Raw genomic sequence first — 21074 nt, forward strand, 5'->3', positions numbered from 1 at the left:
ACCACACGTATTCTTTATAACGGATGTAGTCTTTGGAACGAGAGATCCGGGTTCGTTCCTTGGTGGGAACTCATGTTGTTCGGATCCTACGTTAAGTAATAGGTCGACGTCTCAAGTAGTTTCGCTGTTGGAAACAATGCTAAACTCAAAATGAAATCAAAGCAAACCTATGACGAATGGCCATTAGCCCTCCTTAAGACCATAGCACATTTACCTTCAGAGATGGAGTGGTTCGGTGAGTCAGTGAGTTCACTAGGTCAAAATTTGTGAGTCGGTCAGTGGTTTGTGAGTCAACAGGACGTGACCCATTACGATCCACCACCCACCGTGACCCACTCTGATTCACTGACTCAGTCTGATCCATTGATCCACACTGACCCACTGGTAGGGATGCACACGAGACGAGTCGAGACAGGATTTTCCTGAGAAAATTCGAGTCGAGACACGCCTCTTCCAATAGAGAAATATATATTTTTCGAGTCGAGACATGACTTGTACAGCACATTTTCGAGGCGAGACAGCCACAAATCTTGTATCGTGCGCATCCCTACCCACTGGCTCACTCTGCTCAGTGCATTGTAGATTGCATCCTCTGAACACTGGTGAATTTGTCTACGTTTCAGAGTCGCGAGTTTTAGAGTTCATTCTTTATTTAAAAGTCCACAGAAGCATAGTTGCTCATTGATAGAATGCTCAACTCTAAGAGGTTTCTGGTTCGATCTTCGACCATGTAAATTTGTATTGGAGAAAAGAGTATCCGTTGATTCTACCGTCTGCCCCACATTTTCATTCCATCATTTTTTCAGAAGCATTCACTTCCATTAATTATCCTTCTCTTTTAGCCTAAAGGGTACCGTATAATTATGTATAATTATGGAATGTGAAATTAAATATTGTATTTCATTAAAGAAAAGTTTCACAATTCAGCTATATGCAGTTGATTGGTTTATCTAATACTAGCAGAATAACCGTTCTTCGCACGGGAGAACACGCGTCATTTTGCAAATAAAGGGCTGAATGGTTTTAAATCGCATCTTAGGTGCCACTTCCTTTTCCTATTTCAACTGTCTAAAAGATAAGATTCTGTATTCCAACAAAACACGCATTTAAGTAACATGGGAAATTCCTCATCCCCCCTTTAGACCCTTTAAGAACTAAGAAATATATTCACTTTTGGCAATTTTCCTATGAGTTGTTTCCGAAAAGCTACAATTATGTCAAATTTAATCGTTGTTGCCCTACAGAAAGTGCCCAATAATTTTGTGATGTAAAAGGTGTCCTATATAAATAACATGGAGAAGATTTTTCAGTTGCCCATATAATCAGTCTAAAGTTGGAAGTTTTTAATCGTGCTGATTTACTTAGGTAACACTGACGAAAATGTACAAGCATATCGAATTTAAAGTTTTTATTTCTGTTCCAAGTACCTAAAGACCATGAGATTATAGGTCCAAAAAATGTCCCATTTAAGTAACATGGGTAATTTGTTCATTACCCCTTTAGACCCCTAAAAATTAAAATATTAACTTTTCCAATTTTCCTATAGGTAAATCCCGGAAAGCTACAACCATGCCAGATTTCAACTTTCCATGTCAACCGAAAGCACCCGTTATTTTATTTCAGTTCATGTAGTTATATAGGGTCATTTAGGGAGATTTCGACACTCAGGAGATCGCGAAACTTTCAAGGTCTGGTAAAGCTAGTGATCATACACGCAAGAAAGAAGAAACATTCAGTACGTGGAAGGTTAGTGTCGATTCTCAGTGACAAGTTGCATATTCAGGGAAATTAATTTTGCCTGTTGCAAAGGAAGGAGAAGCCTTTAAAATGGGTACATAAAGCTTTATTTAAGAAAACGTATCCATACTATAAGCTTCAGTAAGTCAAAAATAATCTATAGTAATAATACATGTTGATGAAAGCAAGCAAAGGATTGATATTTTGATAGAGTGTACCCTCTGTATGCATGTGTGTCAGGCTGACACACATTGCTTATTACAGTGACAACTCGCGCCAGATTTTGTTGATCAATGCAGTTAAGGAATTAATCAACAGTGATTGCAAGGAGATTTCGACATGTAGTTCTTTTGTTATAAGGAAAGTCATCAGACAAAAGAACTACCGTCTGGTTCATCTTAGTGTATGCATCATAGGTTTAGGTTACATAACAATCACGCTTTCTCAGCTTATGGGTCATTTAGTCCGTTATAGCCTAAGGTAAAGTATCTTTGGTTTTAGATTAGCACGATACATGTGTCATGCTCCCACTACACAGCACTTAAAATTGTCAATCGTTCTTAATTCCGCAGTTTGAAAACAATTTCAACTTCTGGCAACTTTGTTCATGGGAATCCTGGCAAAATGTTGTTAAAGAAGTCTATGAGAAAGTCAGGTTCAGTTGGAAGAATTCAGGCTCTGTTCGACTCTTCGCATGCGGACTCCGAAAATGACCGGCTTAAATTGTGATTTTCGATTATTCATTATTATGCTTTGTGAAATATTGAAATACAATATGTTGCAAAACAGGTTGAAAACAAAGTTTGTTATTAACGAGCTTACATTGTTTCAATGTTATTGTATTTCAACTTAGGTTGTAATGAATCGCAGCAAAGTGTGCAAATAAGTTATATGTAGGTAGTAGAAACCTTACATCTAGTATTTCATTGCGTTTTATGTTCGTTGTAAATGACACTGTTTTCAAAGATGTGAAGGTTTTCATTGTTTATATAGTATCGACATATCCCATAGTAAGTGTCGATTTCTCACGCAAGACTTCCAAAATCTATTGATCCGCACCATTCCGTGTATGTATTCTTGCATTAGCAAGTACTGCATTCACGGGATGATTTTGTGTTTTATAGCTAGGGCAAGGATTATTGTCAAATATTATCGCTTTTGCAGAATAAAATTATCGTAACTTTCAGAGTATTGTTGAGTTGTTTCTTAATGTGATGATCCTATATAAAACCTATAATCTTCTTCATAATTATCATTAGCTACGTGATTACAAAATCTTTCTGAAATAAGAACTCAGTGATTTATTAAATAATAATCTAAACTTGTGCTTATTAGCACTGCAAAGTTATCTAATACAATCTTATCTACATGTGTCATTTTTCGTCTATTGAAAACAATTTTCATTACTTTTTTTTAAAAAAAATAATACTATTACATCTTCAATTTGACAGCCTTTCTATACTACTAGTATAGATAGTACTAATCTTTAAAGTTAAATATGCATTTCTTGTGGAGAGAACGTGAAACAATTATCTTTTTCTTCTTTATCGATATTGACGTAAGGAGAAATTCTGAAAAGAGAAATGGCTTTTGCATGGGTAAAGGTCAAAACCTTACTAGCAAAAATAGCTTTCATGATCTTGAGATGCTTCAAGATTGATATATAAAGTAGCTACACATTTTGTGAAAGTAACAGTCGACTGTGTGTGGTAGAACTGCAATCAGTAGTCAAAAGAAGTGGTAACAATGAAGACTCTGCTAATTTTGGCTGTATTTCTTCCAGGTAACATTGTGTTTCTACTCTTATTACAACATTACCTGAGCTTCCTTGTACCTAAGTGGCTACCCTATTCCGTAAATGTCGCCAACACCTAGTGGCCAACTTGCCGGTAAATGTGAATCGTCGATATTGCGACGAGTCGAAGTATTGCCGCTAGTGTGCCGATGGAGGCAGGGTTTCATTGAGACGAAACAGATACCTAGAGTCGGAGTGTTGAAGTTACCACTGTGTAGCAGTGAGTGCTTCTTCGATTCGTCGCGGAGAATCACGAAGGGACCAACACGAACTATTGCAGTCATGTGCAAACGGTTATTATTATATATTACTAGCAGCGTTCACCCCGCTTCGCTGCGGTCACCCCGGAACGCAATAAACTTTGTTACTTAGATAATTTTTACTTTTTCGCTTTCAAGTGATATGATAAAAACCATAGAAGATTGCAGTAAATCTTAACATTATATCGCCTGTCATTTATGTTAACCCGCCCCGCTTCGCTGCGGTCATCCCGGTGCTGGCATATTGTAAAAGTGTCTGTAAAAATAAGCAAATCAATTAAAAAATTTTAAACAGAAGATTCAAGCTATTTTCCGCTGTATATCGCCTGTCATTTATGTTAACCCGCCCCGCTTCGCTGTGGTCATCCCGGTGCTGGCATATTGTAAAAGTGTCTGTAAAAATAAGCAAATCAATTAAAAAATTTTAAACAGAAGATTCAAGCTATTTTCCGCTGTATATCGCCTGTCATTTATGTTAACCCGCCGAGTGACACGGTCATGCGGGTTGCATATAAATACGTTTATTTTTACCTATGATGAACTAATAACAAAGGATTTGTACGTTATGGACACTTGAATGGTCAATTATCTCAAGACACTGGTAATTAAAAATTAAAGTGATATGATAAAAACCATCTAGGGTCCAAATCCTAATAACCCCCCAAAAATGAAAGAAATTGGTTCAGCCGTATTAGCGTGATGAGCGGACAAAGGATTTTGTACGTTCTCTTTTATATATATAGATTTGTTTCCTGACGAAATGTTGCCAAAATAAGCTCCGAGGATCAAGAGTAACTACATCATGAAGTGACAAACTTTGAGATGAGTGCGTATCATTGTATGAATTTAGATGGCAACTGTCGCCGATCATTAGAAAGTGAATATGGGAGAACTATGAAATAAAGTAAATATACGCGCTTCATTTTGTTATAAATTTACATGGCGAATGCATTTTATCTGATCCCAAACGGTTGTCGTCGAATATACATGGTTAAAGGAGCACTCTGATTGGCCAAATTAAGAAGACCTGAACGATTTAAGCCAACAAGCAAACTTTTTCTTCATCGCCTCCATGGCGAAGTCGGAAGAACTCAATCCTAGTAATCATAAGGTTGGTGGTTTGCGCCCACCGCGGGGTGTGTTTTTTAAACTCACCTTAATGTAAAGAAATCACGTATATAGGCGATTTAACATATTTTGAGGGAGCAATTTTGTGGTTCATTGGCGTTTCGTCGCGTCTCTGCCGCTGGTACTATAATTTTTAAAGCCACCACGAATCATCGCTGTGAGACCGTCAATTTTTGACGAGATATCGTTAGTTGCCTATCAGTGGTCGACCGACGCTTACGGTATGGGATAGAATACGCTCCATTGAAGTGGGAGACATGGGTTTGATTCTCGGGTTTGCAATGCTGCATGTGATTGGGATCCCACGTTAAGTTGTAAGTGCATGTCTTATATAGCGTCGCAGATGAAAGGAACGCTAAACTGAAAACTCAACTCAACAGCTCAAGCGGAAATACCCGTTTCTTGGTCGGGAACAAGAAGGTTTATGGCAAACATGTTAAGATAAAAGTTAAGCCCCTTTCACCGTACTTAGAACACGAATTTTGATCAAAATGAAATAATAAAAGCAAGTGCTAATCAAGTGCTATGTTCAAAAGTTCAATTCGAAAGTTTGAGCCATTTTGTTTTCGTCATGGTATGACATAGAGAGTTTGTTTTAATTATATTTATATAGATTAGTTTACATCTCAACATCTTCGTCTTAATACTTGTTCAATCTTGATAGGATGTCCGGTAAGAATCGCAAGATTTTCCTTTGCAATTAAATGCGTCACTTACTTGAAAAGTGACGATATTTGCACATCAGGGAAAAATACGCACACCACGATTAAACGTGCCAGACACACAAGGTATGATTAAAAAGTATGGTGAATGTAATTTCAAAATGCCATCTACAAATATTGTATTCATTTCAAGTAGTAAAGGTGTAGGTCAGTGTAGAGTTTGAACAAGTTGTGACTTGTTAGTTGGCTTCCAGAGGCAGAAGAGTGAGGACGTGTTAACAGTGTCGCGTGCCAAAATTAAATTTTGTTCTGAGCTGCAAAAAGATGCCAAAGAAGCTCACCAAATGTCAAAGTCAGTTTATGGCAATGAAGCGGTGGCATGGAAGATTGTTTACAAATGGTACGAGCGATTCAAAAACAGCAATAAGTCGGTTGAAAACGAGCAACGATTGAGACGTCCTTCGACGTCAAAAACAGATGAAAACGTCGAAAAAGTGGCACAAATGATTTGTTTAAACAGGCGAATGACTATTCGAAGAACTAAACACCTCGTATGGGTCCGTGCAAAGCATTTTGACTGTCGATTAAATGAACAAATGACTTCCTTCTTCACCTCGAAAACGCACCGTGCCACACCTAGCTTTTGATCCGCGAGGTTTTGGCCGAAATAAATATTTTTCTCTGTCCATGGTCCATTCAATTACCTGTAAAATAAAAACCGTTCATGGTACAATCGTGAAATTTGGTACTTAAACATATAAAAGATCATAATTTCACATGACATCAAACACATCAGGGTAGTACATTCGGAAGAAGGTCGGGCCGAGAATTTATCAGCCGACTCTCGTATGAGAATGGGTGCATTATCATCCAGTATGCTCGGAAACATCATTTGGACCATAGGATGCACACGGTTTCATAAAATGGCAACATAATCACAAGCAGTGTTATGACCGGTAAGCGTCAACTAACTAACTAACTAACTAACTCTATGGTCTATGGAAACCGGAGGTTCAGTGCCGCGTTCAGAAAAGCTCTCCATTTACTTCTATCCTTAGCTAATTGCATCCAGTTTCTACTTTGTATTCCTATCTCTGCGAGATCCATCTTAATATTGTCCTCCCATCTGCACCTAGGTCTTCCTAATGGTCGTTTTCCTATGGGTCTACCAGTCAAGACTTTGAAAGCGTTTCTACTTTCTTCCGTTCTAGCTACATGACCTGCCCACCTAAGCCTCCTAGACTTGACGACCCTAACAATGTTGGGTAAAGTGTACAAACTATGTAGTTCCTCGTTATGAAGCTTCCGCCATTCCCCATTCTCGTTCCTCTTGGGTCCGAATATTCTTCTCAGGGTCCTGTTCTCAAATACTTTCAGTCTATGTTCTTCCCTCAGAGTAAGCGACCATGTTTCACAACCATACAGAACAAAAGGCATGATTATCGTTTTCTATATTTTAAGCTTCAAATTCCTCCACATAATTCGCGACGACAAGAGATTTTGAACCGAATAGTAACACGAATTTCCTGCTTTTAGTCGACATTTAATTTCTTCGTGAATATGATTTTCGTCTGTTAATATTGATCCTAAATATTTGAAAGTATCCACTTTATCAAAAGCATTATTTAATATTTTAACGCCTCCACAATTTGCCGTATTACGGTCCCGACGCACTTCCATGTATTTAGTTTACTCTGCATGTACTTCTAAACCCATGTCCCTGCAAGCGTTTAATAAGATCTCTGCATTTATTTCTACTGTTCTCCTATCATCCCCTATTAAATTTACATCATCAGCATATGCCATAACCTGGTGAATGCCGTTCAACTCTAGGCCCTGGTTGCTATCTTTGATTTTCCTTATGGCGTATTCCAGCACAAAGTTAAATAATAATGGCGACAACGCATCTCCTTGTTTCAGGCCATTTTCGACGTGGAAGCTCGTGGACAAAAAGTTTCCTACCCGGACTTTACTTTGGGATTCACTTAAACATATCTTAATTAATCTAATTAGCTTTCTCGGTATTTCAAGTTCTGTAAGAACGTTGTATAGTGTTTCTCTCCTAACGGAGTCGTACGCCTTTCTAAAATTAATAAATAGTTGATGTACCGGGGTATTGTATTCCCACTTCTTTTCGAGTATTTGGCGAATGGTAAATATTTGGTCGATAGTTGATCGATTTCGTCTGAATCCGCACTGATAATCTCCAATAATTTCATCTGCGTATGGGGCCAATCTTGCTAACAGAATATTTGAAAGGATTTTATAGGATGTTGACAGAAGAGAAATGCCTCGATAATTATTACAGTAAGTTTTGTCGCCTTTCTTGTGAATTGGAACAATGATTGATTCTTTCCACTCTTGTGGCAATTCTTCCTTGTTCCAGATAAGGAGAATGAGTTTGTGTATCTTGTTCCACAATTTTTCGCCTCCAGCTAAACTTAACTCAGCCGGAATTTCATCTACACCCGGAGATTTGTGTTTCTTCAATTTCTTTATAGCGGCTTCCACTTCTATTCGATTGGGTTCTGGAATATACGTTTCTGCGGTGTGTATCTCCTTTTCTCCACGCACATTAGTTTTTGGCTGCGTGTTAAGCAAATCGTCAAAGAAATCTTTCCATCTATTTAAGAGGCTATCCGTATCGGTGAGAACTGTTCCGTCAGATTTCTTTAATATATAAGCACGAGATTGATAGCCTTTCTTAAATTCGTTGATCCCATTATACATGTCCCGAATATTTTTATTTTTACTATTATCTTTAAGTTCCTTAATTTTAGCTTTCAAAAAATCCCGTTTCTTTCTTCTAAAAGTTTTGGAAGTTTCCCGCCTGATATCTGCGAAATTTTGTGTTGTTGTTTCATTCGGATTTTGTAGCCACCGTAATTTTGCCTGTTTTCTCTTCTCTGCTAGTTTAATGCATTCTTGGTCGAACTATGGTTTGTTCCTACGTATTTCCGCGTGTCCCAATTTTTCTATTGCTGAACTTTTAATGCTATCTCTAATTTCAATCCAAGTATCCTCAACACTAGTGCACTCCGAGTCTTCTAAAACCGCGAATCTATTCGAAACTTCAAACTTGTATTCCTCTCTTACCTGGCTCTCTTCTAATTTCTTTAAATTAAATCTCTCCGTTTTCGGACATTGAATATTACCTTTATTCAACGATAATCTCTCCCGTATTATCGCTACTACCAGGTAGTGATCAGTGTCACAATCAGCCCCTCTAAACGACCGGACGTCAATTATGCTAGATTGTCTTCTTCTATCTACTAAAACGTGATCAATTTGATTATGTGTTTTTCCGTCTGGTGATGTCCAAGTGTATTTATGAACGTCGCGATGTGGGAATTTTGTACTCTTCACGATTAGGTTTTTGGATGTTGCAAAGTTCACGAGTCTAACACCGTTGTCATTACTTTCCTTATGCAAACTTTCGTTCCCTATAATCGGTTTGAAAATATCCTCTCGTCCTACCTTCGCATTGAAATCCCCTAATAGAAACTTCATATGGTATCGCGGGAGTTGGTCAAATATCCGTTCCACTTCTTCGTAAAAACTATCTTTTATATCGTCACCCTTATCTTCAGTTGGAGCATGTACATTTAAAACAATAATATCACACCACCGTCCCTTAAGAGTAATAAAAGAAAGTCTGTCAGTAACAAATTCAACCCGTTTAATTGCTGGTAATATTCGTTTGTGAATGAAAAACCCTGTTCCTAACCGGTGATTTTTATTTCCTTCCCCGTAAAAGAACGTAAAACTTCCGGAATTCTCAGATCCATTTCCTTCCCACCTAACTTCCTGAACTCCTACTAAGTCCATCCTGTATTTCTCTAACTCACTCGTTACAGATTTTAACGCGCCTGCCCTATAAAGACTTCTAATATTCCATGTTCCAAATCTCATGTCCATTTTCTTTTGCTGATGTCGTGCCAAGTTATCAGTCCTTGTCCGAGGCTTTTGTGAATGTTTCTGAACAAGTACCTTTTTTTTACAGGATGAGGGTGTTAGCCTTACCCAAACCCCCAAGCTGGAGGACCACTCCTAGTCGTCTGTCCGCGACTGCTTATTCAGTATATAACAAAACCATGGTATTACGCCCCATAACATCACAGAACGCCTACCATGTTTCATAGTGTTGCGAACACACGGTGGAGCATACGCTCCTTTGGCCGTTTCCACAAATAAACATTGCCCGCGCTTTAAAGAAAGGAGAAATATGACTCATCAGCAGTCCATGTTACATGTTCCGGGCACCATTAGCATTTTGCTAAAGAGTTAAAGTTCCTTATTTGCAGTTTCGCCCACGCAACCGGATTCTGTATGTCTATGTCATGTAGCTCGTGGCAAACTGTAATTGTCAACATAGATTAGGGAAGGTTCTGTTTGTGTTCCTCTATCACTTGACCTTAGAAGCAGGACGGTTGCGAATGACAACTCCCTTGAATCCTCGGTGTGACTTGTTACTGAGGGTTTCCTTCCGACTACTGTTCCTCTCTGTCGATGGTTTTGTTGTAAGTGTTGTTAACCATCACCATAGACATGGTTTCTGACGATACACCTAACACAGTTACTACTTTTATTACTCTCGCATCACATAACTGAGGGTCAACAGTTTGCCCTCTTCGGAAACCAGGAAGGTCGGTCATTTCACACTATTACCGTCTGCTCAGTTCATTGCTCACTACTGTTCTGCTACGTCTAACATAGTATGACATTTGCTCTAACATACTACTTACAATAGCCCGACGCTCTGATTGCCATTTCACGATTATCATTCAGATATGTTTGGTGTTTCGAACTCCATATTAAGGCATATTAGATATATAACGCATATTAAGACATATTAAGGCTTTTCCATTAAACTTGAAAGTTATTATAAGTCATATGTGGTCAAATTGCAGGACTGTGGATACCTATTATTGTGATCACTGTTTGGGTAACGCGGACAAAGTTTGTTTCTTTCTTTCTTTATTTATTTCCTTTCCTTTTATTTAATTTATTTATTTTCTTTTTTTTTATAACCAGTGGAATGTACGGGTCAAATTACTTCTGGCAAAGTCTATTTATGGTAAATTCCGAATCCTACATATTACATTATTTTCTTAGCATCTCTTGTCCATCTGACAAAATTTATGGCAATTCAGAAAAGATATTCTTAATTTTGTTTAAACCTTTTCGTTGAGCAATATTTGCTATATGGTTTATTTAGACTAATAAAACTTAACCTTTTACATACCAAATATTTCCATACCCCAAAAAGAATTATCATAACCGATTTTTCTAATTTACTTCTCCTGTCCAAATTTTGTTAGATGAACTGAAGACGTTTTGATAACTTCGTGATATGGAACCTACAGTGTTTATGCCATAAGTTGACGTATACAAGAGAAAATCTTAAATTTTGTCCAAATCTCTGTGACAATAAACTTTAAAAAATAAATACTAGGGCTGTTCGGGAAATTCGTGGACTGGGCTCACTATTCGTAGTCCTAGTTCAGTAGGAGAATTGGTGTGATTCATATATCGAATATGCTTTCTTTACTAAGCACCCATCTTTATTGGAACTGAAATTTTAAGTTTTAGAAATTGTCATCGGAAGTGTCAAAATTATTTACTCATCCATTGAAATAATATAATTTAGCTTAACATCCTACATTTATTCCCTTTAGACTAAAAGAGACGAATGTTTAATGAAAATGCGCGATCGTGAAATTAAATTTTTGAGGTTTTTCACCGGGAATCGAAAGCGGGACGACGGGGGCCAGAGGCACACGCAGTAGCCACTGGACCAGCGGCTACTATAGATTCTAAACTATGCTTTAATTAGCATGTACACAAAGTAATTAATGAAGCATGTAAATTTTTAGGATTTTAAATTAGAAATACAAGTAAATTTACTAACACAAGAGCTTATACGGTTTTGCTTAATAGTATAGTACGTAGCAAGTTGGAATATGCGTCAGTAGTATAGGCTCCTTACTATAAGCAATTCGAAAGAAACATTGAAAGAATACAAAATAACTTTTTAAGATATTTGTATTTTAGATGTACAGGGTGAATTCCTATGACATGAGAGTTTCTTACAGTACATTATTATATTTAAATATTCGTCATTAGCTACACGACGGGAAATATCTCAATTGATTTTCTTATTTAAATTTGTGAATGACATTATAGATAATCATACGTGCATGAGTATGTTGAATTTTAATATCACCAAAACCAGTTTAAGAACTAGAACATTAATTTGTAATCCGAAATCTAGAATTTCTATGCATATGAATTCTTCCCTAATTTGAATTTGTCGAAGTTATAATGATGTATCTAGGATAAGTCCAGAGATTGATTTTTTCTCTTTCATACCCTTTATATCCGATATTGTTGAAACAAATATTAGATAAGAAATGCGTCAGATGGTTACTGGAATACTGTATATATTGTTTTTTCTTCTACTAAGGAGGAGAAAACAGACTCTGGTAAATAAACTTCAGGGCTATTTTTCGCGAGCTAGTAGTGCACATTTAAAGTACTCTTAAAGTTTCCAACTAGCCGCATATATGATACGACGTATAAAGGTACCAAATGACGGCGTGGCAGAGTAAGAGCATCTACGGTTCATGTGCAAAGGATCTTGGGTTCAATTCACGTTCGAGTAAACATTTTTCATTTAACCAATAAAGTAGTCATTTGTAACTACAAGTAATATTAATTCACCGCATGTTTATAATGTATAAAATACTAGAAATGTTCAAATCGGTTGTAAAACCTTTCAATGTTCCATGTTAAATAGCAATAGAATCTAACCTATTACTTTAAATATATTGATATCACGAGTTATGTTATGGTTACCACTGTTGTGTAAAAAAATGTTCTTGAGGCTTTGTATCTATATCTATGGACAGTGTGTGAGTTACAAGGAGAATGAGGGGAAATTCCCTTTGATAATACTGGATGTATGCTATGCAGTGGTGTCATTTCAGACGACAATAGCATGGGAAAGTATGATAGTTGTAGTCAGGGGCGTCATTTATTGGAGCAAGAGGGGAAATTGCCCCCTGCAAACTTCAAGGAATACATGTACTTCAATCGATTGTCTACTAATATACTAGTACAAAACGTGAGTCTTATGTCGGTGGTGCTCTTGCCTCCCTCAAGCGAAGTCTAAAATGATGCCGCTGGTTATAGCATACATCCAGTATTACCAAAGGGGATTTCCCCATCCTCCCCCTTGTAATTCGCATACTGCCCACAGGTTTAGACGCGAAGAACATTTTTACACAATGACTGTGGTAATCATAATATAACTCGTGATACCAATATATTTACGGAATAGGTTACATTCTATTGCTAGTTAACATGGAACATTGAAAGATTTTACAATTGATTGGAACATTTCCATTGTTATATGCATTATAATATGGTGCATTAATATTTTACTTGCACTTACAATGGCTACTTTATTGGTTAAAGCAAAAAAAAAAAAAAAAAAAATGACTCGAATGTGAATCGAAACCGGAACCCTTTGCACGTGAACTGTACATACTACTCACTGTGCCACGCCATAATTTGGTAACTTGACGCGTCGTATCGTATATGCTTCTAGTCGGAAACATTTTAGGCGCTTTTTCTCTGCTATTTTTTGGCTATTGTTCTCTCACAGTTTGTAATATTAATACTTTGAATGCGCACTACTACCTCGCCAAGGATGGCCCCGAAGTTCATTTACCAAAGTCTGCTTTCTCCTTTGTTATAGATGCAACATTGTACACTAATACCAACTTTATATATTCATATTATTTTACTATATTTATTCTTCTTTCGTATTTTATTTTGCATCCTATCTATTAGTTTTGTTTTATCATTGTACTTGTATATAGTATCTCTATATAATTAAATTTTTGTAAGACTATTGTCATTGGGACAATAGTCCTGTTATAAGTGACAAATAAGTAAATAAAAATTAACTAGAATCCTTCCACCAAGAAATGTGATAAAACACCATTTAAACCATATTAATTATTATTATTGAAGTATATTTTGTGTAATGTCCTCTTGTCTTGTAGCAACACTAAAAAAAGTTAAAGCGCGGGCTACAACACGTTTCTAAATTCTCTTTTTTACTGACTAAACCTTAAATTTTTCAGATTTCTTAGCAATCTTGCAAAATAATTAGTTCAGGGGTTTTCAAACTGTGTGGCGCGCCTCCCTGGCTAGGCGCCGAAGGTTGTCAGGAGAAGCGCGATGATTTTTGAAAAAGATCCTACAAAGGAACGTATTTATAATGCAACACGCATACTTAAGTCTGCACCCTTCTTCTTTAGTTTATCACCTCTGTTCAACATACGATCAGGGATGACCCTTTCACCTTTGGCTTAAACGTGTATAATGCTTGTTACATGGCCACTATCTTCTACTTTATATATGTAGAATAGTATGTCTTCTTAAATGTCTCTGGAATTTCGTGCGACGCCATGCGAGCTGAATTTTTCTTTCTGTTAATTTTCTGTTATTAATTTTGGGACGATTACTGAGTTTTAATCTTTTCTAAAGTGTACCGCCATTCACAAATAGTTCTATTTGTTTTATTTTTATTGGTCGAAGCCGTCTTGCATTTCAAAATATGTGCCGAAATTTAATAAATTTTGTGACTCTAAACAAGCTCATACATTCCATTGACTTTGCTCAACATTTAAATGTGCCGGTTTCTATTATTTAAATTCCCTCTCTACTCGTATTTTTCAATTTTCACATAAATATCTGACTTATCACAATTAAGAATTATTAGCACCGGCTATTAACATTAAAAGGTGTAGTTAGTGTGTACAATGTATAGTACCTGTGTTAATGAGATATTTCCATTAGTGATTAATAAATGAAACATAGTTTATCATAGTGATAGTCTTTCTTTTAGGGACACATGTATTTATGTTTTTGACACTTCATTTTTGACAGGGTAGGCGCATTCAAACCTTGGTGGTTGAGGGGAGCCTCAACTGCAGAAAGTTTGAAAACCCGTGAATTAGTTGTTATTAAGTTTTTCAAATACTAAAACAAATAACCTCTATATATATATATCTTTTTACGTTTGCAGCTGTATTGCTTGACAACCCATGCCAGCGACGTATGTACAACGGTAAGTAGACATGTTCAAATAACTTCTTATATATACTTTTCTAACAATTGAACATTTATTTTATACAGTGGCGTATTTACGATTTTATTTCGGGAGGGGCTTTGCTAACTTTCGGGGGGGGGGGGGGCTTTGTCTGAAAATGTGAAAATTCTGCAAGATATTTCATATACTTTACTATAGTAAGATTTCGGGGGGGGGCTTAAGCCCGGAAGCCACCCCCTAAATACGCCACTGATTTTATACAATAATGATAATAAGAATGTAAGATGACACTTTAACACTACTTTCAACGGAGTTATTTCTACTAATGTTCAAAATATATTTTTATGAAATCGGAAACCCGTTTCTCTAAAACCCAAAAAGAACATATTCAATTCCTCCAAAATCAGTTTGTTTTATTCAGAAAACAGGTTTGATTTGTCATCGGAACTGGTTTCTCATTTCTTTAATAAAAGTTTTCTGGTGAAACCAGTTTGATTATCGCCAAAGTCAGTATGTGTTCTTGTTCGTGTTTTTTTCTTTTTTTTAAAATACTGAAACCAGTATGAGTTTTGCCGTCGCATCCTCAGAATAAAACTGTCGTAACTCTGAAATGTAAATTTTAAAAGTAAGTCAAAGAAATTTGTTATATCTAAAGGAACTTCATTATCTCATCTCTTTTTTAAAATTGTGACGTTATTGCAATATGTATAGTAATAATTATTGCAGACAAAGTCTTTCTTAAATACATACACATTGCAATTACTACACGTTAAAAATTGATAACAATTAAAAATCTATTTTGAGTTACGACAGTCTTATTCTGGGGGTGCGTCTGTTCTTCGTGTTTTTTAAATACTGAAACCAGTTTGATTTAGTCCGAAGCCGGTATTTATTCTTGTTCGTATGTTTTAAATACTGAAACCAATTTGATTTTCGCCGAAGTCCGTATCTAGTCTTATTCGTGTTTTTTTTTTTTTTTTTTTTTTTTTTTTTTTTATATACAGCAACTAGTTTCATTTTCACCCAAGTCGATATAAATTCTTGTTTTTTAAATACTCAAACCAGTATGAGTTTCGCTGAAGCCGATATCTGTTCTTGTTCGTGTTTTTTTTTTTTTTTTAAATATTAAAACCAGTTTGATTTAGTCCGAAGCCGGTATTTATTCTTATTCGTGCGTTTTAAATACTGAAACCAATTTGATTTTCGCCGAAACCGGCCACTACTCTTGTTCGTGTTTTTTCTTAAATGTTGAAACGAGTTTGATTTTCACCGAAGCTGGTATCTATTTTTGTTTGTAGTTTCTTTTTTAATTTTAAATATTGAAACCAGTTTGATTTTCGACGAAGCTGGTATCTGTTCTTGTTTTCTTTTAAAATACTGAAACCAGCGGGATTTTCTCCGAAGCCGGTATCTCCTCCTCCTCCTCCTTCTTCTTCTTCTTCTAATACTCATTTGCAAATGAAGAAGCAAGAAGTTTTCAATAGAAAGCCCAAACTAGTTCTTTAATAATAATAATCATCCTAAAAACTGATTTTAATTCAAAACTGCTTTGGTAAAGTAAAAACAGGAACCACTTTTGATTAATATATATTAATATATATATAAGATATTTGAATATATATATATATATATAACCGGATTTGCAAAACAAACAGGATTTATAGACAACTGAAAGTCGAAAAAAACAGTTTTGTGTCCGCTATTAGTTACTACTTAATAATAGGCATAACAAATAATAAGTCATACGAAGGTATGATAAATGTTTGTATGGGGACTCTATACATTCGAAATAGTGTGTGCGTTAAAGCTAGGAATATATATGTGTGGCTAGCCGTTATTACAAGACAAACAACATTTAATACAATTTTATAGTTAATAGTGTATATATATATAACTAAGTAACTAACTAACTCTGTGGCTTATGGAACCCGGAGGTTCAATGCCGCGTTCAGAAAAGCTCTCCACTGACTTCTATCCTTAGCCAACTGGATCCAGTTTCTACTTTGTATTCCTATCTCTGTGAGATCCAGTTGGCTAAGGATAGAAGTCAGTGGAGAGCTTTCGTGAACGCGGCATTGAACCTATATCTTAATATTGTCCTCCCATCTGCGCCTAGGTCTTCCTAATGGTCGTTTTCCGATTGGTCTTCCAGTCAAGACTTTGAAAGCATTCCTACTTTCTTCCATTCTAGCTACATGACCCGCCCACCTAAGCCTCCTAGACTTGGTGACCCTAACAATGTTGGGTAAACCGTATAAATTATGTAGTTCTTCGTTTTGAAGTTTCCGCCATTCCCCATTCCCGTTCCTTTTGGGTCCGAATATTCGTCTCAGGATCTTGTTCTCAAATACTTTCAAATCTATGTTCTTCCCTCAGAGTAAGCGACCATGTTTCACAACCATACAGAACAACAGGCATGATTATCGTTTTATATATTTTAAGCTTCAAATTCCTCGACAGAATTCGCGATGACCAGAGATTTTGAACCGAATAGTAACACGAATTCCCTGCTTTTAGTCGACATTTAATTTCTACGTGAATATGGTTTTCGTTTGTTAATATTGATCCTAGATATTTGAAAGTATCCACTCTATCAAAAGTATTATTTAATATTTTAACGCATTCATAATTTGCCATATTACGGTCCTGAAGCACTTCCATGTATTTAGTTTTCTCTGCATTTACTTCTAAACCCATGTCCCTGCAAGCGTTTAATGAGATCTCTGCATTTCTTTCTATTGTTTTCCTATCATCCTCTATTAAATTCACATAATTAGCACATGCCGTTACCGTTTACCTGGTAAATACCGTTCAACTCTAGGCCCTGGTTGCTATCTTTGATTTTCCTTATAGCGTATTCCAGAACAAAATTAAATAATAATGGGGGCAACGCATCTCCTTGTTTCGGGCCAAGTTCGACGTGAAAACTCGTGGACAAAAAATTTTCCTACCCGGACTTTACTTTGGGATTCATTTAAACATATCTTAATTAATCTAATTAGCCTTCTCGGTATTCCAAGTTCTGTAAGAACGTTGTATAATGTTGCTCCCCTAACAGAGTCGTAAGCCTTTTCTAAAATCAACAAATAGTTGATGTACCGGGGTATTATGGGTATTATATTCCCACTTTTTTCCGAGTATTTGGCGAATGCTAAATATTTGGTCGATAGTTGATCGATTTCGTCTAAATCCACACTGATAATCTCCAATAATTTCATCTGCGTATCATATAAAATGTCTCCGCGGTTTTTGGGTACTAACAAAAAAATCTTTATTGAAAATCAGTTTTAATCAAATACATACTAAACATTATTATCTTTGACCTTTTGCTGCATAATTCCATCGCTGTAGAAATTCTGTGATTTATCGTGGAAAAACTTGGCCAAGTGATTTTCAGTGGTGCTTCGGTCGGTCAATTTTTTTAACCATCAAGAAAGTTTTGCAGAGACTGAAACAAATAATAGTCAGATGGTGCAAGATCCGTACTATACGGTGGATACATCAAAACTTCCCAACCAAGTTCCATTAATTTGTTACGAGTCATCAAAGATGTGTGTGGCCGCGCATTGTCCCGGTGGAACACAATTCCTTTACTGTTGGCCAATGCTGGTCGCTTTTTCTGAATTGCTTCATTCAAACGGTTGAGTTGTGCACTATACAAGACCGAATTGATGATTTCGTCAGATTGCAGCAGCTCATAATGGACAATTCCCTTCCAATCGTACCATGCACTCAACAGAACCTTGTTTGCCGACAATCCAGGGTTTGAAGTCGTTTGTGGAGGGTCACCAGCCTTCGATCTTTATCGCTTGCGTTTGATATTCTCATATTTCACCCATTTTTCATCGCCTGTAATGAGTCGCTTCGAATAGAATTTAAAAAAAAAAAAATGCATCTTCTGATTACCATTTGTTTCGGTCTCTGCAAACCTCTCTTGATAGTAAAAAAATGGCCGATCGAATCGCCGCAGAAAATCACTTGGCCAAGTTTATCGGCGATACACCACAGAAGGTCTACAGTGATGGAATTATGAAGCTACTCGAAAAATGGCAAAAGGTCATAGATAATAATGGTGAATGTGTACTTAAATGTGATTATCAATAAAGAAATGTTTTGTTCAAAAATGTACCAAAAAAACCGAGGAGACTTTTTATATGACCTTTAATTTTATATGAATTGTATATATATAAGGTCATATAAAAAGTCTCCTCGGTTTTTTTGGTACATTTTTGAACAAAACATTTCTTTATTGATAATCAATTTTAATCATTATATATATATATATATATATATATATATATATATATATATATATATATATATATATATATATATATATATATATATATATATACAATTCAGTAAGTCACTAACTATATGAGGAGCATACTGATAGTCTTGAGCAACATTTGTGATAATGTTGTACAATCTAGTGTCAACTTTGAACATTTTTACCCGTTAAAGGCTAATAATATTGTGGAATCTAGTGCCAGATTTGAACATTTTTTTCGTTAAAGAGGCTAATAGTATTGTAGAATGTAGTGTCAGCTTTGAACATTTTTCCCGTTAAAGGCTAATAGTATTGTAGAATGTAGTGTCAATTCCCAGTAAAGCTAATAGTATTGTAGAATGTAGTGTCAGCTTTGAACATTTTTTCCCGTTAAAGGCTAATAGTATTGTAGAATGTAGTGTCAGCTTTGAACTTTTTTTTTTTTTCTAAATGCTAATAATATTGTAGAACGTAGTGTCAACTTTGAACATTTTGTCTCGTTAGAGGCTAAGAGTATTGTAGAATCTAGTTCCAGATTTGAACATTTTTTTCGTTAAAGGCTAATGATATTGAAGAAATTATGTTATTTTAATACGGCATCATTTTTAATGAACCTCTTATTTTCCAGCTCATTACCGTGTGAAGGCCGCTGATGAAACAACAACAACAGAAGCCCCGACAACAACCGAAGAAGAAACAACCACTGAAACAACATCTACTACAACACCACGACGTAAGATCTACTTCCTGTATAAACATCTGTAATATTGTTTCACATTGATTGCGAAAGAAATGCCTTCTTTGACGCCTGACAGGAAACTCATCTCAACAACTCAGTACAGAGAGGACTCAGGTCACGCATCGGAAATATTGTACGTGTTCAGCAAATAGTCTAGGGTGCCCACACGGACAAAAAATAGTGGCTCGTCAAATAAGATCGTATAGAAGTGCACTATGGACTAAGCGCAATCGCCAGAGTTTTTTCCTTTATGAATTTAAAACTACACATTCCGCAAAACAAGCCGAAAAAGAAAACTTTAACAATATTGAATGAATAAACCATTCGCCATTAATTTGCCAAAATTTCATTCCAATGACACGGCTTTGCAAAATGAGCCCCATAAGCACCGACCAACTACATGTTTAAATGAAACAGTATTGCAAAATGAGCCTTTTAGATACCGACCTACTTCATGTCCGAGTGACACGGCATTGCAAAATGAGCCCCGTGGACACCAACCAACTCCATGTTCTAATAACACGGCATTGCAAAATGAGCCCCATGGACACCGACCAAATTCATGTTTAAATGAAACAGTATTGCAAAATGAGCCCTTTAGATACCGACCAACTTCATGTCCGAATGACATGGCATTTCAAAATGAGCCACGTGGACACCGACAAACTTCGTGTTTTAATAACACGGAATTGCAAAATGAGCCCCGTAGGCACCGATCAACTACATGTTCCAACGAAAAAGTATTGCAGAATGAACTTTTTAGGCACGGACCAACTTCATGTCCGAATGACATGGCATTGCAAAATGAACCCCGTGGACACCGACCAACTTTATATTCGAATGATCCTCAGAAACACTATCGAAGCGGACCCTCGGAAAAGTGTTCGTGCCTTTGCCGACAACTTAGACATACCCTATCGCTGTAGATCGGCGGCTGCGTACAATCGGTAATTACTCATGGGTGGTATTTCATTTACGTCACTATTAAATTGCTTATCACAATGGATCATTCGTATGTGTATGTTAAGTATAGTTTAAAATACTATTTAATGTCTTAAGTTATTTAATTAAGGGACCTAGTCAATTTACAGCAGATTAAATTACATACATTTGTAACAACGTTGAGATTCAGTACAAAACCCTTCATATCGAAAATTGTTAAGTATTATTGTTTAATTAACTAGGAGGTATTGCAATTCTCAATTTTATATTTAACTTAGTCCTACATAATAATATGTTTATAGTTCATCAACAAAGAAAGATATTTTATTTTTCCTATTTTTTTGTTTTACAGCCACTCCTATTCCAGGTTACAACGTAAGTAAATTTTTATAATTATAATTTAATTATTATTGCCAG

General features: G+C 36.1%; 1 protein-coding gene across 1 annotated transcript in view; it reads left to right on the top strand.

Moving 5' to 3' along the window:
- The first annotated feature begins 3387 nt into the window (after nucleotides 1-3387).
- LOC145683275 (uncharacterized) overlaps nucleotides 3388-21074 on the top strand; it is a 33810-nt gene continuing 16123 nt past the window's right edge. The window contains exons 1-4 of the mRNA XM_081754641.1: nucleotides 3388-3520; nucleotides 14683-14724; nucleotides 19605-19709; nucleotides 21010-21032. Coding sequence (XP_081610767.1) covers nucleotides 3484-3520; nucleotides 14683-14724; nucleotides 19605-19709; nucleotides 21010-21032 — 207 coding nt within the window. The 5' untranslated portion in view covers nucleotides 3388-3483. The remainder of the gene's footprint in view (nucleotides 3521-14682; nucleotides 14725-19604; nucleotides 19710-21009; nucleotides 21033-21074) is intronic.

Source organism: Thermobia domestica, chromosome 4 (assembly GCF_964235325.1).
Source record: "Thermobia domestica chromosome 4, izTheDome1.hap1.1, whole genome shotgun sequence".
NCBI lineage: Eukaryota > Metazoa > Arthropoda > Insecta > Zygentoma > Lepismatidae > Thermobia > Thermobia domestica.